Genomic DNA, 18643 nt, shown 5'->3' with positions numbered 1-18643 from the left:
CTTTCCATTATGTGATGAATACAGCTATCAACAACTGACCTGCTCACTGTGTCTCTGAAGGGAATCTGAAATAATGGGAAACTAACACCTTGCTTTTTGCTCTCTAAAAACTGGTGTAAACGGATAAGCAGCCTGAACCAATGGTTAGATTCTCTTTTTCCATATTATAATGTTTTCTTTCTTTAAACAGTAACCAATTCCTGTCTTTTATCGAATTTGTTCTCAAAACCCAATGGACTGTCACTGCTCACTTTAAAAATGCCTGACGAGTACTAGAATCATAATACAAAACAACACCCCTAACTCTATCTAGCCTTGTCACCAACAGCACTGTATTAACTATGCCTACAATTTGTTTCAGATTTGGGGGTTCTCGAGGAGCTTGGTCCTCAAATAGGGTGACCTTCGGTTCCCCTGAGCAGTTGCAGTGTATTTCAGCAGTGAGGAAGCATAATTGGACATGCTAAACTTGGTAGAAAATCAGGGGTTAAAATAATTGTATTATCCAGAAAGAAATGTCAACACACTTGACAAGGCATGCTAAATTAATTGAAGGGTTTTGCAATTAGAAATCATTTGTACTGTAACTCTGAACAAAATTAGCCGGTGGGTTGACCACAACAGGCAAAAGGCAAAACTAACATAGAGACAGATCTTTATTTTGTGCGATGTAATGACATGATGTCCTAATAATGTTCTAACGTCATAAGACATGTTTTTGGATTCAGTTCAGTATCTGGACACACTAAAATAAAATGAAATCTCTCAAATGTGCTTACATAAAGCATGATCTCTCTTCCATGCTGTGATCTTTGGAAGTGATTCAGAAATGCTCAGCTATTACATTAGCTGATAGCCCATGACAGATGAAAACAAAGCTACCACTAATTTTACACAAGGTACCAAACATTCAATATCACTGCCACTTTTCTGAAATGAAACATATGTTCTATAAATTAAAAACACACAAATATTACAAAAGAGCCTTTCAGTGGGGCTGTATAACCCCCTTTCAAGTTAAGTTACATAACATTTTCTAAGTATAGGCCTAGAGTGCATGTTTAATTTCAGATCATATATTGTATATTTTTTATACCTTAAAATCTCAGGTTATATGTATATTTGATGCCGGATTGCTTAGCTCGGAGGAATATCTCATCTATTAAATTCTACAGCAGAGTGCTAAGTCTAGAAAGTTTTTCATCTTGTTGCTTAAGAGATCAAATATTTTACTTTACAGCTTTTTTATGTGACTAAATATCCCAGTCTACAATAATAAAAAAAGTACACTGTTACATCAAAAATAAACATGTACCATACTCATAAGCAATTGTTTTTACTTCTGTAAGATAATACAATTCCTATTTAGTATCTACTTAACTTGAATTGTTCTAGCTTTACCTTAAATATGTAATGATGACTAGTCAGTAATTATAAACAGAAAGGAAACATCCAGTGATGCAAAAATGATTTTTTTTTTAACCATTTCAAAGCATGGCCAGATGGAAATCAGAGATAACAAAAAATCTATTGCATTCTTTTGGTCTGTAGGCAAAAGTAACAAAAATAATGTAATTAGTCAAGGAACGCGTGGGCAGAACTTAATTTAGCAATCACTGGTGGTAAATCATCTGGCAACACAAGTCTACTGTGCTTAGTTATTTTCATAGTGGACTAAACATTGAAGAATTCTGAAATACAGACAGAGAATATTTGTTCAGTCACACTGATGGAGGAAGTTGCCTAATGAGCGTCTCTCTCTAGCGGAGAGTTTGAAAACGGGCAGACTGCAAGGAGAACAGAGGGCTGTGAATAAATTATATTATCAGTTAAATTGGAAGTAGGTGACCTAATTTATTAATGGGAATTAGATAAGACATGCAGGCAATCTTTGACATTTGTGTAACATCTGGTTGCAGATTGGATTGTAGACTGCAGATGGAGGCAGCAGCAGTTTGATTGTGCAACAAGATGTGCTTCACAGACAGATTTCAAGTGGCACATAAAAATATGGCATAAGAAATGAAATCAGACAAATGTTTAAAGAGAAGTCTTTGTTGAAGTCTTTCGTAATATTTGAATAGATATCTGAACCCCCCTTTTTGAGAAAATTGCTTCATAAGGTGACTCATAATGGATACAACTATTTGAAGGCAGTTCAAAAAGTGACAAGTAATGGCATTTACAAATATATTTAATTTTTTTAGAAAATTATTAAACTTGACTTGACACTGCTTATATTATTATATCACTATTAAGCAATGTCTTTTAACTAGGCTCAATATTTGATGTTCTTGTGGCTTAAAAACATAATTGGTGAAAACGATTGCCACCCCATAAGAAAAAAAGAACAAAGTATTCAATTTGTGGGCAACCATTTTACCATAAATGTGTTAATTTTGTTAGCCACCTCAAAAGGAAAATAGGTACAACACTTAAAAACAGAATAGGCTTGGTTCTCAATAGGTGTGGTTCTCAACCCTCTTTGAACAGCCATTTAGCATGTAATGATCCACAATGATTTATTCATAAGGAAAAATGCCAAAAAGCATCAACAATGTTTCAAGGCACTGCAGGTTCTAATTTCACTGTAATCGTTTGTGCTGCAAATAAAGGTAAAATAAAGGCTTACAGCATGCAGCAGCTACAAGTATCACTCTTTCTATCTAGAGCCCTGTGACGGAAAGATGAGTTCTGGTGATGAATCTTCCTCCCGACCTGTGAGGGCGCTAAAGAACGGGAGGAGAAGTATCTGGAAGGGCTGGCCTGACAGTTCGTTTCCGGGTCAGGGAAGTGGGTCAGCCTGGAGGGAAGCGCGACTCTGTTGTAAGACCGTATTGATTTGAAAGGTAAACGACAGGCAGCTGCAAGTAATAAGGCAGCTGCAACCGTTTATCTCGATATCATGCGGGATTACATATAGGGGCCAGGGTAACGCTGATCTTCTCCTTCGTTTGGGTTAAACGATTGGAGAGAGAGAAGGACTGAGAGAGGAGCTCTCAGAGTGGATTGTGTTCGTGTTTTGTATTGTTGTGTCTGTCCGTGTAACTGTCTGTTTTTGTATTCAGCACTAGACAGTTAACGCACATCTCCGGAGCTGTCGAAAGGAGAGCACTATACGGAGAACCACTGCACTGAGCACCTGCACGTTTTCGATCACCCAGGACTGGTGACCGTACCGTTGTTTTTGTTCAGGACTGTGCCCTTGTTTTCATTATCCCCGTGCTTTACACATTGTTGTGTATTGCCGGGGATTTATTATTTTTGACGGTCGCCAGACCTGGAAAAGAGCAATAAAGCACTTATTCACTGAATCACTGTTGTCTGTTCATCACTCCTGCACCGCATCACCGCGACATCTGTTCCCCTTACCAACCACTTTGCCACAAGCCCTTTTCACACAGACGTTATGAAGGCTCAGAACCGGCATTGATGCGGCATTCTGATCTGTGTAAATTGCCTATACCACCACAGAGCCATCATATTTCATGGCGTCTCTGAACCACCTTGTGAGGTGATTTAGAGACAGCCCTGAACTGTCTCAACTCCTATGTGAAAGGTTATGCGGGCACTGAAGCTCTATAGTGGGCGTAGATTGAAAGTCAACATCCCAAGTGACCGTATACCAGACGTGTTGGGTATTTTTAGTTACACGCTTTCGTTTTTTTCAAATACAATGGCTGATCAAGAACAAGGTAGTAATTGGAGTCTGGAATAAGTTAAGGAATTCCTAACTTTACTGGTTGACGAGGCGGTGAACTCACAAATAGAAGAGACGGTGCTTGATGCTGTAATTAAGAATCGTCATTGCCATGACAATGATCTGTTGACTGACAGGTTTGAAAGTTGTACTCACATGATCCCAATTTCATGCTGTGTGAATGGGCATTTTAAATTTTAAATTTTACGTCTCTGAGACGGCTCATTAGCGGCATTTGTGTGTGAAAGTGGCATATGACTGAGCTGCTGCAGTAGCAATGGGCCAAGAGCAACATAAAAAACAGTGCAACAATTCATGCTTTGAACAACACTCACCATTAAACACAACCTATCAGTTTCTCTTCTAAGTTTAAAGTGCTTACAATAATATTGTGGGAAAAGTAAAATGAATTAATTTCCTTTGAATCTAGTTAAATAAAAAACAGATGGGCGCAAAAATCCACAATTGCCATATCAACTAATGGTGCAAGTCTGCCTAGTATTACCAATGGTGTATGACATCTTTTGGTGTGTGGTCTGATTACTAAGGGTGTACTGAGTGTAACACAGTATTTATTGTATATTTATTGTGTATTGTTTATTTATCACATTATTTTTGCTCTTATTATCACCAATTATTATAACTATTTACTTTTGCGCATATTTGTATTTAGTTTGTCTTGCACAAGTGATTTTCTTAATTTGATGGAACGTATTACAGAGCTCAATAAGGGTTCAACTGAATGATTTGTAAGATCTTACAACTGGTTGAAAAGCAAGTGGCCGGCTATTCAGCTGTCGAGCTGCTTTGCCTGATGCCGTGTGTTGCGCTTGAAGGTTAGTTTCTGTTTTGTATGGGGTTTGTTTTAATTATTGTATGGTTCTTGCCTCTTAAACACAAGATGCTTTGCCTGATACTGTCTGTTGTTTCTGTTACTGATCTGACACTGTGTCTGCTGAGGACAACCCGTCCCCGTGCCTGTACAGCTTCGCCGACTGTGCTGGGTCTTGCTGGTCTCGCTTGAATCTATGCCCTGCACTTGAAAGATTAACAGCGCAACCGAGAGGAATGCGGCAAAAAAAGAGGAAAAAGATTGAACTGGACTTTGATAACAGTGTGCAGACAGGTCTGAATGAAAAATGCAGTTAGCAGCCTTTTTTTGTTTTAAGTATCTTATTTGGCCAACTTTTGTTTAACTGTTGTGTCTTTTTTTACTTCTGTATTGTAATTTTAATTGTGTTTTAATGGGTGACTGAGGGATATCCATTTTATTGAAATATTACTGGCCAGCTAATTTAAGTGCTCTCTAGCACCCCTGCCTGTAGTGGGTGGTTAAGGTACTGCAAGTCAAAATCTGTAAACAGAATTGGCCATAAATTTGGATAATCTCTTACAGGCTAAATGCGTAGTGCAATTGAGGCGCCTGGAATAGTAAATGGGATTGGGCAGTGCCTAGTCTACTCTTACAGTTGCTATCTTGATTTTGTAAGGTGCTTCAGGGCCTACAAAAGAAACCAAAGAAAAATACCCCATTGGATTTGTAAAATGTTATTGTGTATTTTAAACTTTTATTGTATGTTATTTGCATTCCCCCCTTGAAAAAATAATACATGGTTAAAATTGCATTGTGTTTTTCTCTTGCTTACATTCATTATAGTGCCAAACAAAAGAACACAAACCTTTATAACCTAATCTGAAGGTGGTGCATTCATTGGTGTAACAGCTACCATAAATTAGTTATTAATAATTAACAGACCTAAGCCCCCACTACATGAGTAACAAGCATAAATTAGTATTGTAACGAGTGTCATTTTTGAGAGAATAAGTTATACAAACTACGCATTTGAACTTCAAAACATAATGCGATTGTAGAGTCTGAGTATGCATGCAAGTTTGGCAGATATATATTTTTTGGTACTGAATTTGACTTAGAACTACATAATGTATTACAAATCTGCTACACCGAATATCTACATACTACCATCCTGTTACATTATCTGTTGCGAAAGCCATACCGTTGCTACTTCTTGGCAGGCTAAATCTGGAACTAATGACTACACCCCTTCCAGTACAGGTCCAAAACTGACTATCGTTCATGCTGGATAATGTTTCTGGCTTTACTCCAAACGCTGGATCATTTTTAAAGCACAGCAAACAGATGACTACAATGGAGAAATGAACTGTGATCATTTTGAAAAGTAGGTAAAAGAGAAACTACTTCCAAATATCTCTCCATCCTGTTGTGGTACTTGATAATGCTCCCTATCCCAACATAATGGTGGATAAAAAACCCACACCAACAAGAAAAGCTGACATACAGGCATGGCTACAGCAAAGTAATATTCTGTTTCAGTGGATACGTTGAAAGCTTTTGCAGCTAGTAAAACTGAACAAGCCTCCAGTCCCATGTAAAATAGACAGGTTTCTTAACAGTTCAGGCCTCCATATCATTCCAATTTAAACCCTATATGAGCTTGTGTGGGCTGATTTGAAAAAATTATATCGCTAAAGAAAATGTACAACTTGAAGAGGTGCGGAGTGTCTGTGCTTTCAATTTGCCAGTTTTCCCTTTAAGGGTTGGAAGAGTTGCTGTATCGTATCATATCATAGACACTGAATATGCTTCCTGGGAAAAAGATCAGGCTGTGGAAGATGAAATTGAACTTAATTTATGGGGAAATTGTGATTATGTTTATAAATGCTGTAAGCTGACATTGACAGCATAGCCCATCCGAGAGATAACACTCCTTCAGAAAGTAATTCACCTTTTGTGGAATGTGACTAGAGTTCCACACATATCGTTGGACCAGTAATATAGCTTCTGGTGTGAAGATTGTTAAAAACAAAGTTCTCATGTAAAACCAAAATAATATACAACGTTGCAAAAACAACTCATTCTGTCTTATAAATTATTGAAAATGCAGCAATAGGGTTGTGCAAATACATTTATTTACAGTTTGCAGTGACAATTAACTGTGCTTTGAAGTTTCCATTATAAAACTAGAAAAAGTCAAAAAGCTGTGCTATTATATCCACAGAATATGCTCTACAGCATAACAGTTTCCACAAAAACACCGTTAACACTACTAGGCCTCTTATCTGCACCAGTTCGCCACTGCTTGACTAATATCACTGTATTGCACTGTTTGGTTGTAACAAAATACTGTAGGCAAGTCCTTAAACAATCCTGCTAAATTGCCTCTTGCTGGTTTTTAATTTCACAAAAACATGGAAATTAGAGGTGCCACCACTAAGAAAGCCTTTCCTGTGGAAATAATTTCATTGCTCTTACACCTGCAGCTTCTTTCCTCACTCCTTCTACTGAACTCTTAATTCAGAAAGGAGATAGCCACAAAAGATTTGAATTGAACAATTCTTTATTGCACTTGACAGATGGTCATGCAAATGAGAAACATAATATATTTTGTCCCATGGCCTTGTCCATTGGAGCTCTATAGCCACCCCATGTGCTGGCTGAACTGTGATGTAATGATTATAGATTGGAGACAGTTATGCTAGCGGGCAAGCGAGAGACACCCTGGACAAGGCACGCTGCAAGATTGAGGCAGGGGAGGAGGAGGACCAAACAAAGAAACGACAAAGAGACGTTGGCGAAAGGGCTACAAATGCAATGGCTCTCAAAAGTATTCACCCCCCTTGGACTTTTCCACATTTTATTGTGTTACAACATGGAATCAAAATGGATTTAATTAGGAGTTTTTGCCACTGATCAACACAAACAAGTCCATAATGTCAAAGTGAAAAATAAAATCTACAAATTGTTCTAAATTAATTACAAACATAAAACAGAAAATAATTGATTGCATAAGTATTCACCCCCTTTGCTATGACACACCTAAATAAGCTCTGGTGCAACCAATTGTCTTTAGAAGTCACATAATAAGTTGAGTGGAGTCCCCCTGTGTGCAATTAAGGTGTTTCACGTGATTTCAGGTTAAATACACCTGTCTCTGGGAGGTCCCACAGTTGGTTAGTACATTTCCTAACAAAAACTACATCATGAAGACGAAGGAACATTCAAAGCAAATCCAGAATAAGGTTCTTCAAAAGCACCAATCATGGGTAGGATATAAGAACATTTCCAAGGGATTGAATATCCCCCGGAGCACAGTAAAGTCCATTATTAAGAAATGGAAAGAATATGGCACAACTGTGAATCTGTCTAGAACAGGCCGTCCTCAAAAACTGAGTATGCGGGCCAGAAGGGAACTAGTCAGGGAGGCCTATGGCAACTCTAAAGGAGTTACAGTCTTCCATGGCTGAGCTGGGAGACACTGTGCATACGGCAACAATAGCCCAGGTGCTTCACAAAACTTTATGGGAGAGTGGCAAAAAGAAAGCATTTGTTGAAAAAACTCACATCAAGTCTCGGCTAGAGTTTGCCAGAGGCATGTGGGAGACTCTGAGACTAAGTGGAAAAAGATTCTATGGTCTGATGAGACCAAAATAGAGCTTTTTGGCCTCAATGCTAAGCGATATGGCCCAAGCCTAACATCGCACATCATCCTGAGAACACCATCCCTACCGTGAAGCATGGTGGTGGCAGCATCATTCTATGGGGATGCTTCTCTATGTCAGGGCCTGGAAAGCTTGATAGAGGGCAAAATGGATGCAGCAAAGTACAGAGAAATTGTAGAGGAAAACCTGCTGAAGTCTGCAAGAGACCTGGGACTTGGGAGAAGATTCATCTTCCAGCAGGACAATGACCCCAAACATACAGCCAAAGTCACATTGGAGTGGCTTAAAAACAAAAAGGTCAATGTCCTGGAGTGGCCCAGTCAAAGCCCGGTCCACAATCCAATTGAGAATATGTGGAAAGAGTTGAAAATTGCTGTTCACCAAAGGTCCCCCATCCAACTTGATGGAGCTTGAGCAATTTTGCAAAGAAGAATGGGCAAAAATTGTAATGTCCAGATGTGCAAAGCTGGTAAACTCATGGCTGTAATTGCTGCCAAAGGTGCCTCTACCAAATATTGACTCAAGGGGGTGAATACTTATGCAATCAATTATTTTTTGTTTTGTATTTGTAATTAATTTAGAACAATTTGTAGATTTTATTTTTCACTTTGACATTATGGACTTTTTTTGTGTTGATCAGTTACAAAAACTCCTAATTAAATCAATTTTGATTCCATGTTGTAACACAATAAAATATGGAAAAGTCAAAGGGGAGTGAATACTTTTGAGAGCCACTGTAGGAACAGTTTGATTACATATGTGATTAGAAGGGGGGGTCTTCCTTTCAGAAACAGAACAAAGTTTCCAATTAGTTTTTTCACTGTCCAAATTAATGGCTCATAGCAAATAAACAGCAAACACAAAACTAGAGAACTATAAGTGTAATATCAGACAAAAGATATATGGAGATACTATGGCTTAAGTAGGCTGCTTAAAGAATAACTTCAAGCAGGTTGGTAATGTTTTATTAATGTGGTTAACTGTATAATTATATTGTAAACACACAGCAAAGTGTTGTATGTTGTAAAAAAGTGTTAATATTTTAAACATACATAAAGAACAGATTAAATGGTAATGCTAAATGGCAAAGAGTGCAAATTATAACACTAAAAATGGGTTTAGATTAACAAACATATTAAGGTTGCTGTTCTTATCTACAGCTTTTTAAGAGACAGCTGTTCAATGTTCAGGCTCAGTTGCTAGGGCCACACTGCTATTTTTTGTGTACTTGTACATTAAATATATTGGTGAAAGATGGAGCTGTAAACTGTGCAGTATGATGGTAAAAGGGACTGCTTTTAATCTGAATGAAAACCATTTGTTATCGGTACTGAATTTGTTTGCAAACCATTCATGCTTCAGTTCCAGAGTTTATTGCTACAATCTGGTATTTTCCAACTCTTTCATTCCCTTTTCATCACCTTCTGGATAATAATATATAACCGCATGTTTGTTTTTTTTTGTTTTGTTTTCTAGCTCATCTGAAACAAACAGTAATTATTTAGCAAGCCTTGAGCAATTGACAGTGTGTTTTTTTCTCTTTCTTTCCAATTAAAAAGAGCACACACTCAAAAAATAGTGTATATTATTCTGAAACCAAAAATCCATCTAACACATATTATTTATTCTTCATATGAAAAGCAATAAATCTTTACTTTTGCATCTCTTCAGAAGATTAGTAAGTGCAATATATAACTCGGCACACTGTTTAAACCCTGCTTCCAGCTAAGCATTTGTCCGTGTCATTAGAGAGCAGGAATACCTGTTTCCAGTATGCTTCAGAGAAATGGGGCCAAGGTAACCACCATCAACATTACAGAACACAACGTCCTAGAAATACTGCCTGAGGATGTAGAGTTTGGCAAAATTATACCTGGAGAAATCCATGCCCTTTCGACATCAAACTGTGCTGCAGATCAACCAATTTCAATTTAGCTTATAATGTAGCAGATCAAACACAACTAAAAAGTATTTCCTTGTGTTGATATGTCATTTTCTACTTATTATTGTATGTGTGGTCTTAAACATATTAAACAATATATTATATTGATTTGTGAAGTCTGTGGTTTGAATCATTAAGAGGACAAAATCAACATTTCTAACAGTTTCTGCGAGTCTCTTGCTTGTAGTTTTGTCTTTAAAAGAAAGTGAAATGACAGATTTGGTTCATATATAAATGGATCTGCCACTGACTAGATTAATAAACACCAGCAAGTTCCATTTGTTTTAACTAGAAACACAAATTTAATGAACTGTATATACATACAATATAGTACTTCATAAAAGCTTGCTAGTAAAACAATGGAAAGGTGCAGCAGGTTGTCAGTGTAATACATAACCAACAAATATTAACTTTCATTATTTGTGGTTAGATACCAGAACAGTCAGAGCACTCACCTCTCAAAACCTATTTGCCGAATGGATTTCTCCCATGTTAAACCTATTGAAAATAAAAAAGAGCAATTAAAAAGATATACAGTAAAATAATTTCAATATAGATTTTAAAAATGTAAGATGCATTTACAACACAAGCAACATATTTAACTACAATTTTATAAAAATGTTTAAAACATTTCTAAATTAAAATAGTATAAATATAATACCTTTATAAGAATTTAACACAGTAATTTGGATGATTTATGCATAATATTGCTCAACTTAAGCTTGGGGATTTAGCAAAACCAAATCTAAATATTGTTGTAGAAAATGTGAACCATGTAATTATAACAATATTGGAAAGGCAATGCATTAAATAATTTGTGTGGTCTTAAAATGTTTAAATATATATGTACTGCCAATTGAAACACTATTATTTTCAAATTATATAACCGTACTTTGTTGAAATAAGTAATAAAAGAACTAGAACGAAAAAGCAGGAAGCTTGTTTTTTTTTTTCTTTAAAGCATGTTGTACAAAATCAACATTACACATTACCAGCTTTCAAAGATCTGATCTGTTTCCTCTGGAAGTTTTAAAACCCCTTGATGTATTTTCAACATTATATAAAACAGAGGAGCCAAGGAGTAACAAGAATCTACTTTCATAACTGCTTGGTGAATGCTAGTAATTACTGCAAATATAAAATAGGGTATGGCAAATGTCTGAATTACCTTTAACAAGTCTCTCGTTCTAGCCATTTAATTTCCTCTGTTCTATTTGACTCTTGGGGCAACACTGCAACATGGATATCATAATCTTGTAAAATGGTTTGTGTTTACACATCAGCTCCAGAATAAGCAGTGTGTCTTCGTCTAGAATTAGTAATATGAAAACTTGGAGCGAAGTCCGAAAATGTCCTCAATTTTTCTACACCCCCTTTAGCTCTTGCCCAAAGTTAGCTCTCTGTGGCAAAGTGGTTAACAGTGTGCAGGTGTAGGAATGCAGCCGTGATTAATGAACAGACAGACAACGATAATTCAGGTGCAATGATATTTTATTTTTAAATCCAACTGTCTGATGACACATAAACACAGTCAATAATAAGGGCGATAAGAAATGCAGCGGCGTGTATTGCTTTACTGGTCCCGAAATAATAAATAATAAATCTAACTAGGCCTAGATTTAGCTTGACGCTGTAGTTAAAATGTTCCTGAATTGTTTTGCTGTTTAGAAGGACACTTCCAGGTATTATATTCCTTCACAGGAAATTATACTCAGCTGAATTTAACTTTGTTTCATTGTCAAAGTAAACGTCAATGCTACTTAATAGTTTAATCTGACGGCAAATCAATAAGTTCAGGTTCTGTGTCAGTCCATTTGCAAGGAAATTAGGTAGTCAAGTGTCAAACCGACTGACATAGAAACAGAGTTCAGGTAGCTTCTGCACTGTTACTGTATACATTTTTTCATCTATTTGTCCAATAATCCTAATGTAAATAATACAGAAAGAAAGAAAATTTCATTGCCAGTGGCTCTGCAGCTGCAGTTATTTCCAGAACTAAACAGCAGTGTGTTTCTTTGTTTAACATTACTAGGTTGCACAGCAGGATAGTTCTAATTTCAGTGTCTTTAATCTCAAAAAGTGAGAAGCAACTCATAAACAACCCCAATTGAACTGATCCTATTATTCAGCACAGAGAATCCGCTTAAATCAATGGCACTGAATGAATGATGATGATTGCGACTGTAATTGCACACAGATGATTTATGACTGTGAAGGGCACTCAGGGCCCGATGACTGTGGGGGCACTCAGGGCCCGAGTGAAAGATAAATTTGGCCGGAGGTCTCGTCCGCAGGTGCCCCGATGGCTACCTGCGTGAGGCCGACTGGAAATACATGAACAGATACATGCATACCAGTGCCTCAGATAGGGCATGAATGGAGAATAATAATAAATAATTAACGCACCCCACAATTGGCGAGATAAAATTGGCTGAAGTGTCGCAGATAAGAAGTGGCTGAGCCACCTCTCCCCGAAAAGACGAGTCAGCCAAACCATGAATGAATAATAATAAATAATTAACACTCTCCACAGTGGTACTCTGCCACCTAACCCGAAAATATTTAAATTATTGAAAATCAGCAGCTGAGATAAGGCCCATCCCCCAGAGCATGACTGCGCCGGGGGAGAGAGTACCGCCTCTCCAACCCGACCACGCACCCCGCAGAACTAAATACAAACCGTTCAGCATTCAGGTAAGGAAAAACCCCCTACTCACATATTTTTAATTTCTAGGAGGAAATCTCAGGGAATCTATGGCTGAGGGCAGCCCTTCCTCCAGGCTCTAAGTGGTCATTCCCGTTTCAGCTACCCAGCGCTTGACTGAGCAGCCAAAACAAAAAGAAGCGACAAGAATGAATAGTACACAAAGCTTTTATGCAGAATATGTGACAATAATGGTGCAACCTTTAATGTTTGACTGTAAAACCTTTGTAGTGCCTGTCTGTTTGTACAAATACCAGGATGATGTATGCATATTGTAGGAAGAGGCATTAAAAGAGAAAAGCATGTATTAAGGACGTCTTTTTTTATTAGCTCCCCAATAGTTGAAATGCATCCATTTTAAACACTACATGAATGGGTAACTCTTCCAGTGTTTTTTACTGCGTGCAAGGAACATGGCATGATTTTCCCTGGGCATTAAAAAAACAAAAAAGTGTGTGTCTTAGTGGTGATTTCCTGAAATGGAGCTATTGATTTTTTAATAAAGCTATATAGATTGTATCCAAGATATGAAACAACAAACATTTGGACCTTGGCAGCCCTCTGTCCTCCACCTTACTGTAATATGACACACACAATGAATGACTGTGTCTTGTTAGTTTCCAGCATTGATGGATTCATTTTTTTAGATAAAATAGGACTTTTCAGTGAATGACCACAATATGACTCCTGTAGTTCCGATGTGGTAAAACAAGCGTCATTCCACCGTCACCAGCCTCCAAGTTCAATTTTGAAGTCCACCCTTATAAAGGTTTGGTCAAAGTACAGAAACATCTAGTGCAAGCAAAGTAGTAAGGAACAGGGAGGCATGGTAAAGTATATCAAAAACCATGGCATGGTACACTATGGTAAAAGCATACTATAATCATACAGAAAGCATGGGAACACATTACAATTTACTATGGTAAACTTTTAGAAAGCAGCAGTTAAATGTAGAGTACATTTATATTTTGACAACTTTTTACAACTGCAATTTATATATGAACAGTACACGTATCTAGGGATACCAGCTACATCACAAAAATAGCAACAGACAAGGCCTGCGCCAAAGGGGGGAGGGGGGGAATGGGGACCACCCCCCCCCCCCCCCGTCAAGTCTAGAGTGTCTCTATTTTTTATACACTATAATTATTTCAATTAAGCAATTTGATATTATTCAAGCTTTCGATTATACACAATAAAAGACCTTTTAGAGTTCTGGAAATGTTTAGAGGGGCGGGGGAATGTCCCCCCCCCCCCCCCCCCCCCCCCCCCCCCCCCCCCCCATCCCCCCATCAGCAACCCCTTTGTAGGGTCCTTGTTTCTTTATGTGACATTTTCAAATCTGTGCATTTTGAGGGCGGAGTCATATTACATCGCAAATTGTTTAGTGTCATTTATTTATTTGTTTATTGATTTATGCAAGTAAATGCACCTGGTAATTTGCAGAGGATTTGGTAACTAATAGAAAAACAAAACATTTACGAGAGCTTATGCATATATAGGGGAGGCATACAAATCCGTAGATAAATGAGGTGTCGTTGCATGTGACTAGAATGCATGAATACAATACAAAAACTAGTAATGTAAACAAATGAGCATTTATTGAAAATGTACGCAATACAATATATCACAAAGACAGCAGAATGTTTTAAAATTAGTTTACTTTGACAGCATTACTCCTATCAAAATCTTTTCAAAATGCGATACACATCCAATCCTGTTTCCCTAAATAAATAAATAAATAAACAAATAAATAAAAAAAAATAAAAATACTGCAACACTACAAGCTCATAAGACATTTTATGATGGGAATAAGCTATTCAGCCTGTCAGAGCTCTCAATTTTCCTGTAAACTAAGTTGTGTATGTCTAGCAGCTAGGAATATCACAAAGGTATTATTGCTAATTTTTTCCACGCATTAATATTAAATAATGGTAGTTAAGTGTTGCTAGTTTTCTGGGATTTCAAACAAAAAAATACAATTGGATTATTTATTTTTTTATTTTAAACTAAAGAAACAAGCCTGCTGTGTAATTGTAACTTTTCTTACATTTCAACAAAATACGTACTGACCGAACAGTTTTTTTTTTTGTTTTTTTTTTTTTTTGTACTAGCTTTTTTTTAAAAATTCACTGCTGCAAGTCATTCTTTTGAACCTTGAGAAAGTCCATAATAGTCTTTTGTTTCAGTGTTGCAAAATATATTTGCTGGGTTTTAAGTAACTGCTTAAGGAGAACTAATTTTACAAAATCAGCATCCTTCTGCTGTTCATACCAAAAAATGAATCCTCGCATGTGTTGCACTGCTGTCTTGATGTTTGCACACAGGTTTTTAGACTGACACATACATCTTCATGTGTGTGTGTGTGTGTGTGTGTGTGTGTGCACAGCGGGCATTATGTACATTGGCAATAATATACTGTATTTCAGAGATAAAACTCATCAGGGAGCCGCGGATAACTGAAGTCACGGATGAATGGCGTGTGGATAAATGAGGTTCTACTGTGCAGGATTGTCAGTTAAAAGTAAGCATTATGTGTAATTTGTTACTTTACATTAGTTTGGGGTGTGTGTCAATATTTGTTTATTGCACTCCCTGTGGTCCTGCGCACTGTATTTATTGTATTCATTTGAACTTGTAGCTCAGAAATAAGGGTTGCTAATTCAGTACGTTAATAAGAAAACATATTTGAAAAACAAGCGTATAGTGTAGTGTGGCACTTGGAGGAATTAGTGCTGTGTGGGTGTTTCATGGCATCGTGCAGTAATAGTATTTATTTACTGTATTTATTTGTAGTCGTAGTGAAGTGTAACACGTAATAGTGGCTGTTTGACTTGGGTGACCTTTTCCATAATGAGCCCCCCCTCCCATAGCGCACACCAGTGATGTAATCGAGTCACACAAATTGGGACTCGAGTCACCGGGGGTAAGACTCGAGTCGAGCTGAGTCTTTGACATGCCATGTCATTAGTTCTGACAATTTGAGATTTGGTTAGAAACAGATTCATTTTACAGGAGCAGAAACCTACAAGTAAAAAGAAAAGAACATTTCAATTAAAAATACAAAACTGAGATGAACAATAATGTGGTCATACATAATTCACAATTCATTGGCCTATTTATAAGCAGGTTTTGTGATTGATCATACAGAGGCCCTTTTACCTATGCTCAATTGGGTTGGATGTACACTAATGGATACCACAAAATAAAATAATGCATTTAACCATTTATTTATAATTTTACTGATGGTAGCAAAACTCCCTGATAGTTTTTTTCCAGATACCTTAACAATATAAAAGGAAATGTTGTAGCATTTAAGTTGATATTTGATATAGAGATCTTGCTTCTAAGCTTAAAACTTACTGTTAAATACTTTTCATTATTTTTAGATAAAAAAGGGTTGTTCACTAATGTGCTTAACAAAACAGCAAAATATTTCACAGAGAACACATAGCACCATAAACCCTTTAACCACCTATACTTACACAATAAAATCCCAGTTGTTTGTCAAAATAAAATCATCAATGTAGTTGAAATGCACAAACGTACAGTAATACTAAAAAGTAAATTGTACTAATGTAAAAGACTGGTATTGTAGCTGCTGTTTCATAAACACGTGTAAAATACCACAGCAGTGCAAACTAACACTTCTTTTTTTTTTTACCAGTGTAATAATCGATCTGTTCATCCACTATGACAAAATCCATAGACCACTTCTTAAAAATTCATTGGAAACAAAACAGTCCTGAGTCCATGATTTTATTTATTTAAAAAACAAAACATTTTTAACCAAACTAACTCTAAACATCTATCAAGGATGCTAATCCTGATGTATGAAATTAATCAAACACTTCTCGAGCTGATTAACTCAATTCGGTAGGAATTTCAATGTTGCCCGTCACAGCCCTGTCTCCCACAAACACAAAATAAAAGCTGTTTTCCTGTGGTGTATACTCGCATAGCTAATTTACATATCAACCCCCACCTTTCCCGTTCATTTGCATGACGTCAGGTGAAAACCGTGTTTTCTCGTGTAAAATAAACGGAGCAAATGGATACCCGAAGAAACATTTTGTATGAGACAGTTTTCTCGAGCAAATGTCTCGAGCTAAAAAAAATACATGCATGGAAACTTTTGGGAAAATGTGGTTTCCATGCGCAGAGAACTGGCACACGAGTGAATCTAAGCTGTTGTAATGTGTTCAGGCATAGCTGGGATCAAAAAAGAATGTTAGTTAATTTAGTTACAGACAGCAGCTCACTTGCTTTTCATGTTTAACTTCAGCGTAGTTTTTACAGCAAAGGTATTCTCAAACAGCTGCTTTAATACTATAACTATAGTTCAGGACAGACACACAGCAAAAAAGAATAATAAAAAAAAAAACTGCCCACATTATCATTAAGGTGAAATACACCGCTAACCATAAAACCACTCACTTTCTGCCATCTTGGAAACACAGCATGAAATGCAAGTTTCCATGTGAAAATGGGTGTGGTTTTCCCGTGTTTTTTTGTCATTTACACGAGTAAATGAGATTTACCCTATCCCCCTCTTTGGCCGTGTTTCTCGGCCACAAACCTGATTCACACAAGTAATTCTCCCAAACATGCACGTGCATCACCTGGCAACAGTTCTGATAATCTGTTAAATTTTAATCTCCCAAAAGCTGGATCACTGCTGCATGGTTCCATTCATTAAAAAAAAAAAGGTTATAAGCAGAAGTGACACTCTGAGACTGACGTAATAGTGTATTGTGAGAAAAAAACAAAGGCTAAATCATGTGTCTCGCATACGCACAGTATGTCCTGCATAAACATCCATGAAAATATCTTGATCCATTTCCCATTTCACAGTCATATTATTAAAGAACCTACGTGAAAGCATATGACTTGCAACTGGTTCAAAATGTTTCAAATGTTACATTTCATTAACTTTCGAATGTTCAAAGTATGGCGTAAATACAATGAAAGTCAACAGACAAAGCCATGTTTTATACATCACAAGATGCTTTTGAGACTGGTACTCTTATTATTTTAGCACACAACTCTTATGTTTCACTGTGTTAGGTGACAGTCTACATACATCAAGAGAGATCCAAGAGTGCTGTACTAAGTAGAAATCTGTCCTATGTAACACTGGTCCATACATCTTTCTCTCTCCCTGTATTCAATGTCGTTTTTATTGTCCATATTGATTAGCGCCTTGCAGGTGTCATGATCTCTGCAACAGATTTTTTTTTCCTTTCATCAGATGCTTCTGACCACATAGAACGATTGTCAGTTTGCCTTTAAGAGAGCTGTAGTCTGGGATCTCATGTCTAAGAACTACCACCCTACTGGAAATGTAGATGTTTTAACTGCAATTGATATTATCTTAAAATACATCCTTAGACCATATCATTATCACATTATTATTATATTTCAAAATATATTATAAATCAAATGTAAACAAACTAGTATCACACTTGCATTGCAATTTTATTAGCAATGTATTTTAATTTCAGTAATGGCAATATTAATATACTTCAAAATATATTATAAATAAAAAATTAATACTATATAAACAAGATGTCAACACACTTATATGGCAATTTTATCAGCATGTCAATGCATTTTTATTTCAGTAATATATACTTCAAAATACATTATCAATCAAATATTAATACTGTACAATATAAACAAAATGGCAACACACTTATACTGTCATTTTATTAGCATGTCATTGCACTTTTATTTCATTTTGATCGCATTATTGATATATTTCTAAATATATTATAAATCAAATAGCAATTCCATATAAACACAATTGTATTACACT

At 36.6% G+C, this 18643-nt stretch overlaps 1 protein-coding gene across 1 annotated transcript in view; it reads right to left on the bottom strand.

Moving 5' to 3' along the window:
- The window catches only part of LOC121314460 (piezo-type mechanosensitive ion channel component 2-like), a 211410-nt gene that overhangs the window by 104271 nt on the left and 88496 nt on the right, over positions 1-18643 (bottom strand). Inside the window, exon 4 of the mRNA XM_041247759.1 lies at positions 10577-10619. Within this exon, the coding sequence (XP_041103693.1) occupies positions 10577-10619 (43 nt within the window). The remainder of the gene's footprint in view (positions 1-10576; positions 10620-18643) is intronic.

Source organism: Polyodon spathula, chromosome 4 (genome assembly GCF_017654505.1).
Source record: "Polyodon spathula isolate WHYD16114869_AA chromosome 4, ASM1765450v1, whole genome shotgun sequence".
Classification (NCBI taxonomy): Eukaryota; Metazoa; Chordata; class Actinopteri; order Acipenseriformes; family Polyodontidae; genus Polyodon; species Polyodon spathula.
The sequence above is the reverse complement of the archived record's forward strand: the minus strand, read 5'-3'. Positions and strand labels throughout refer to the sequence as shown.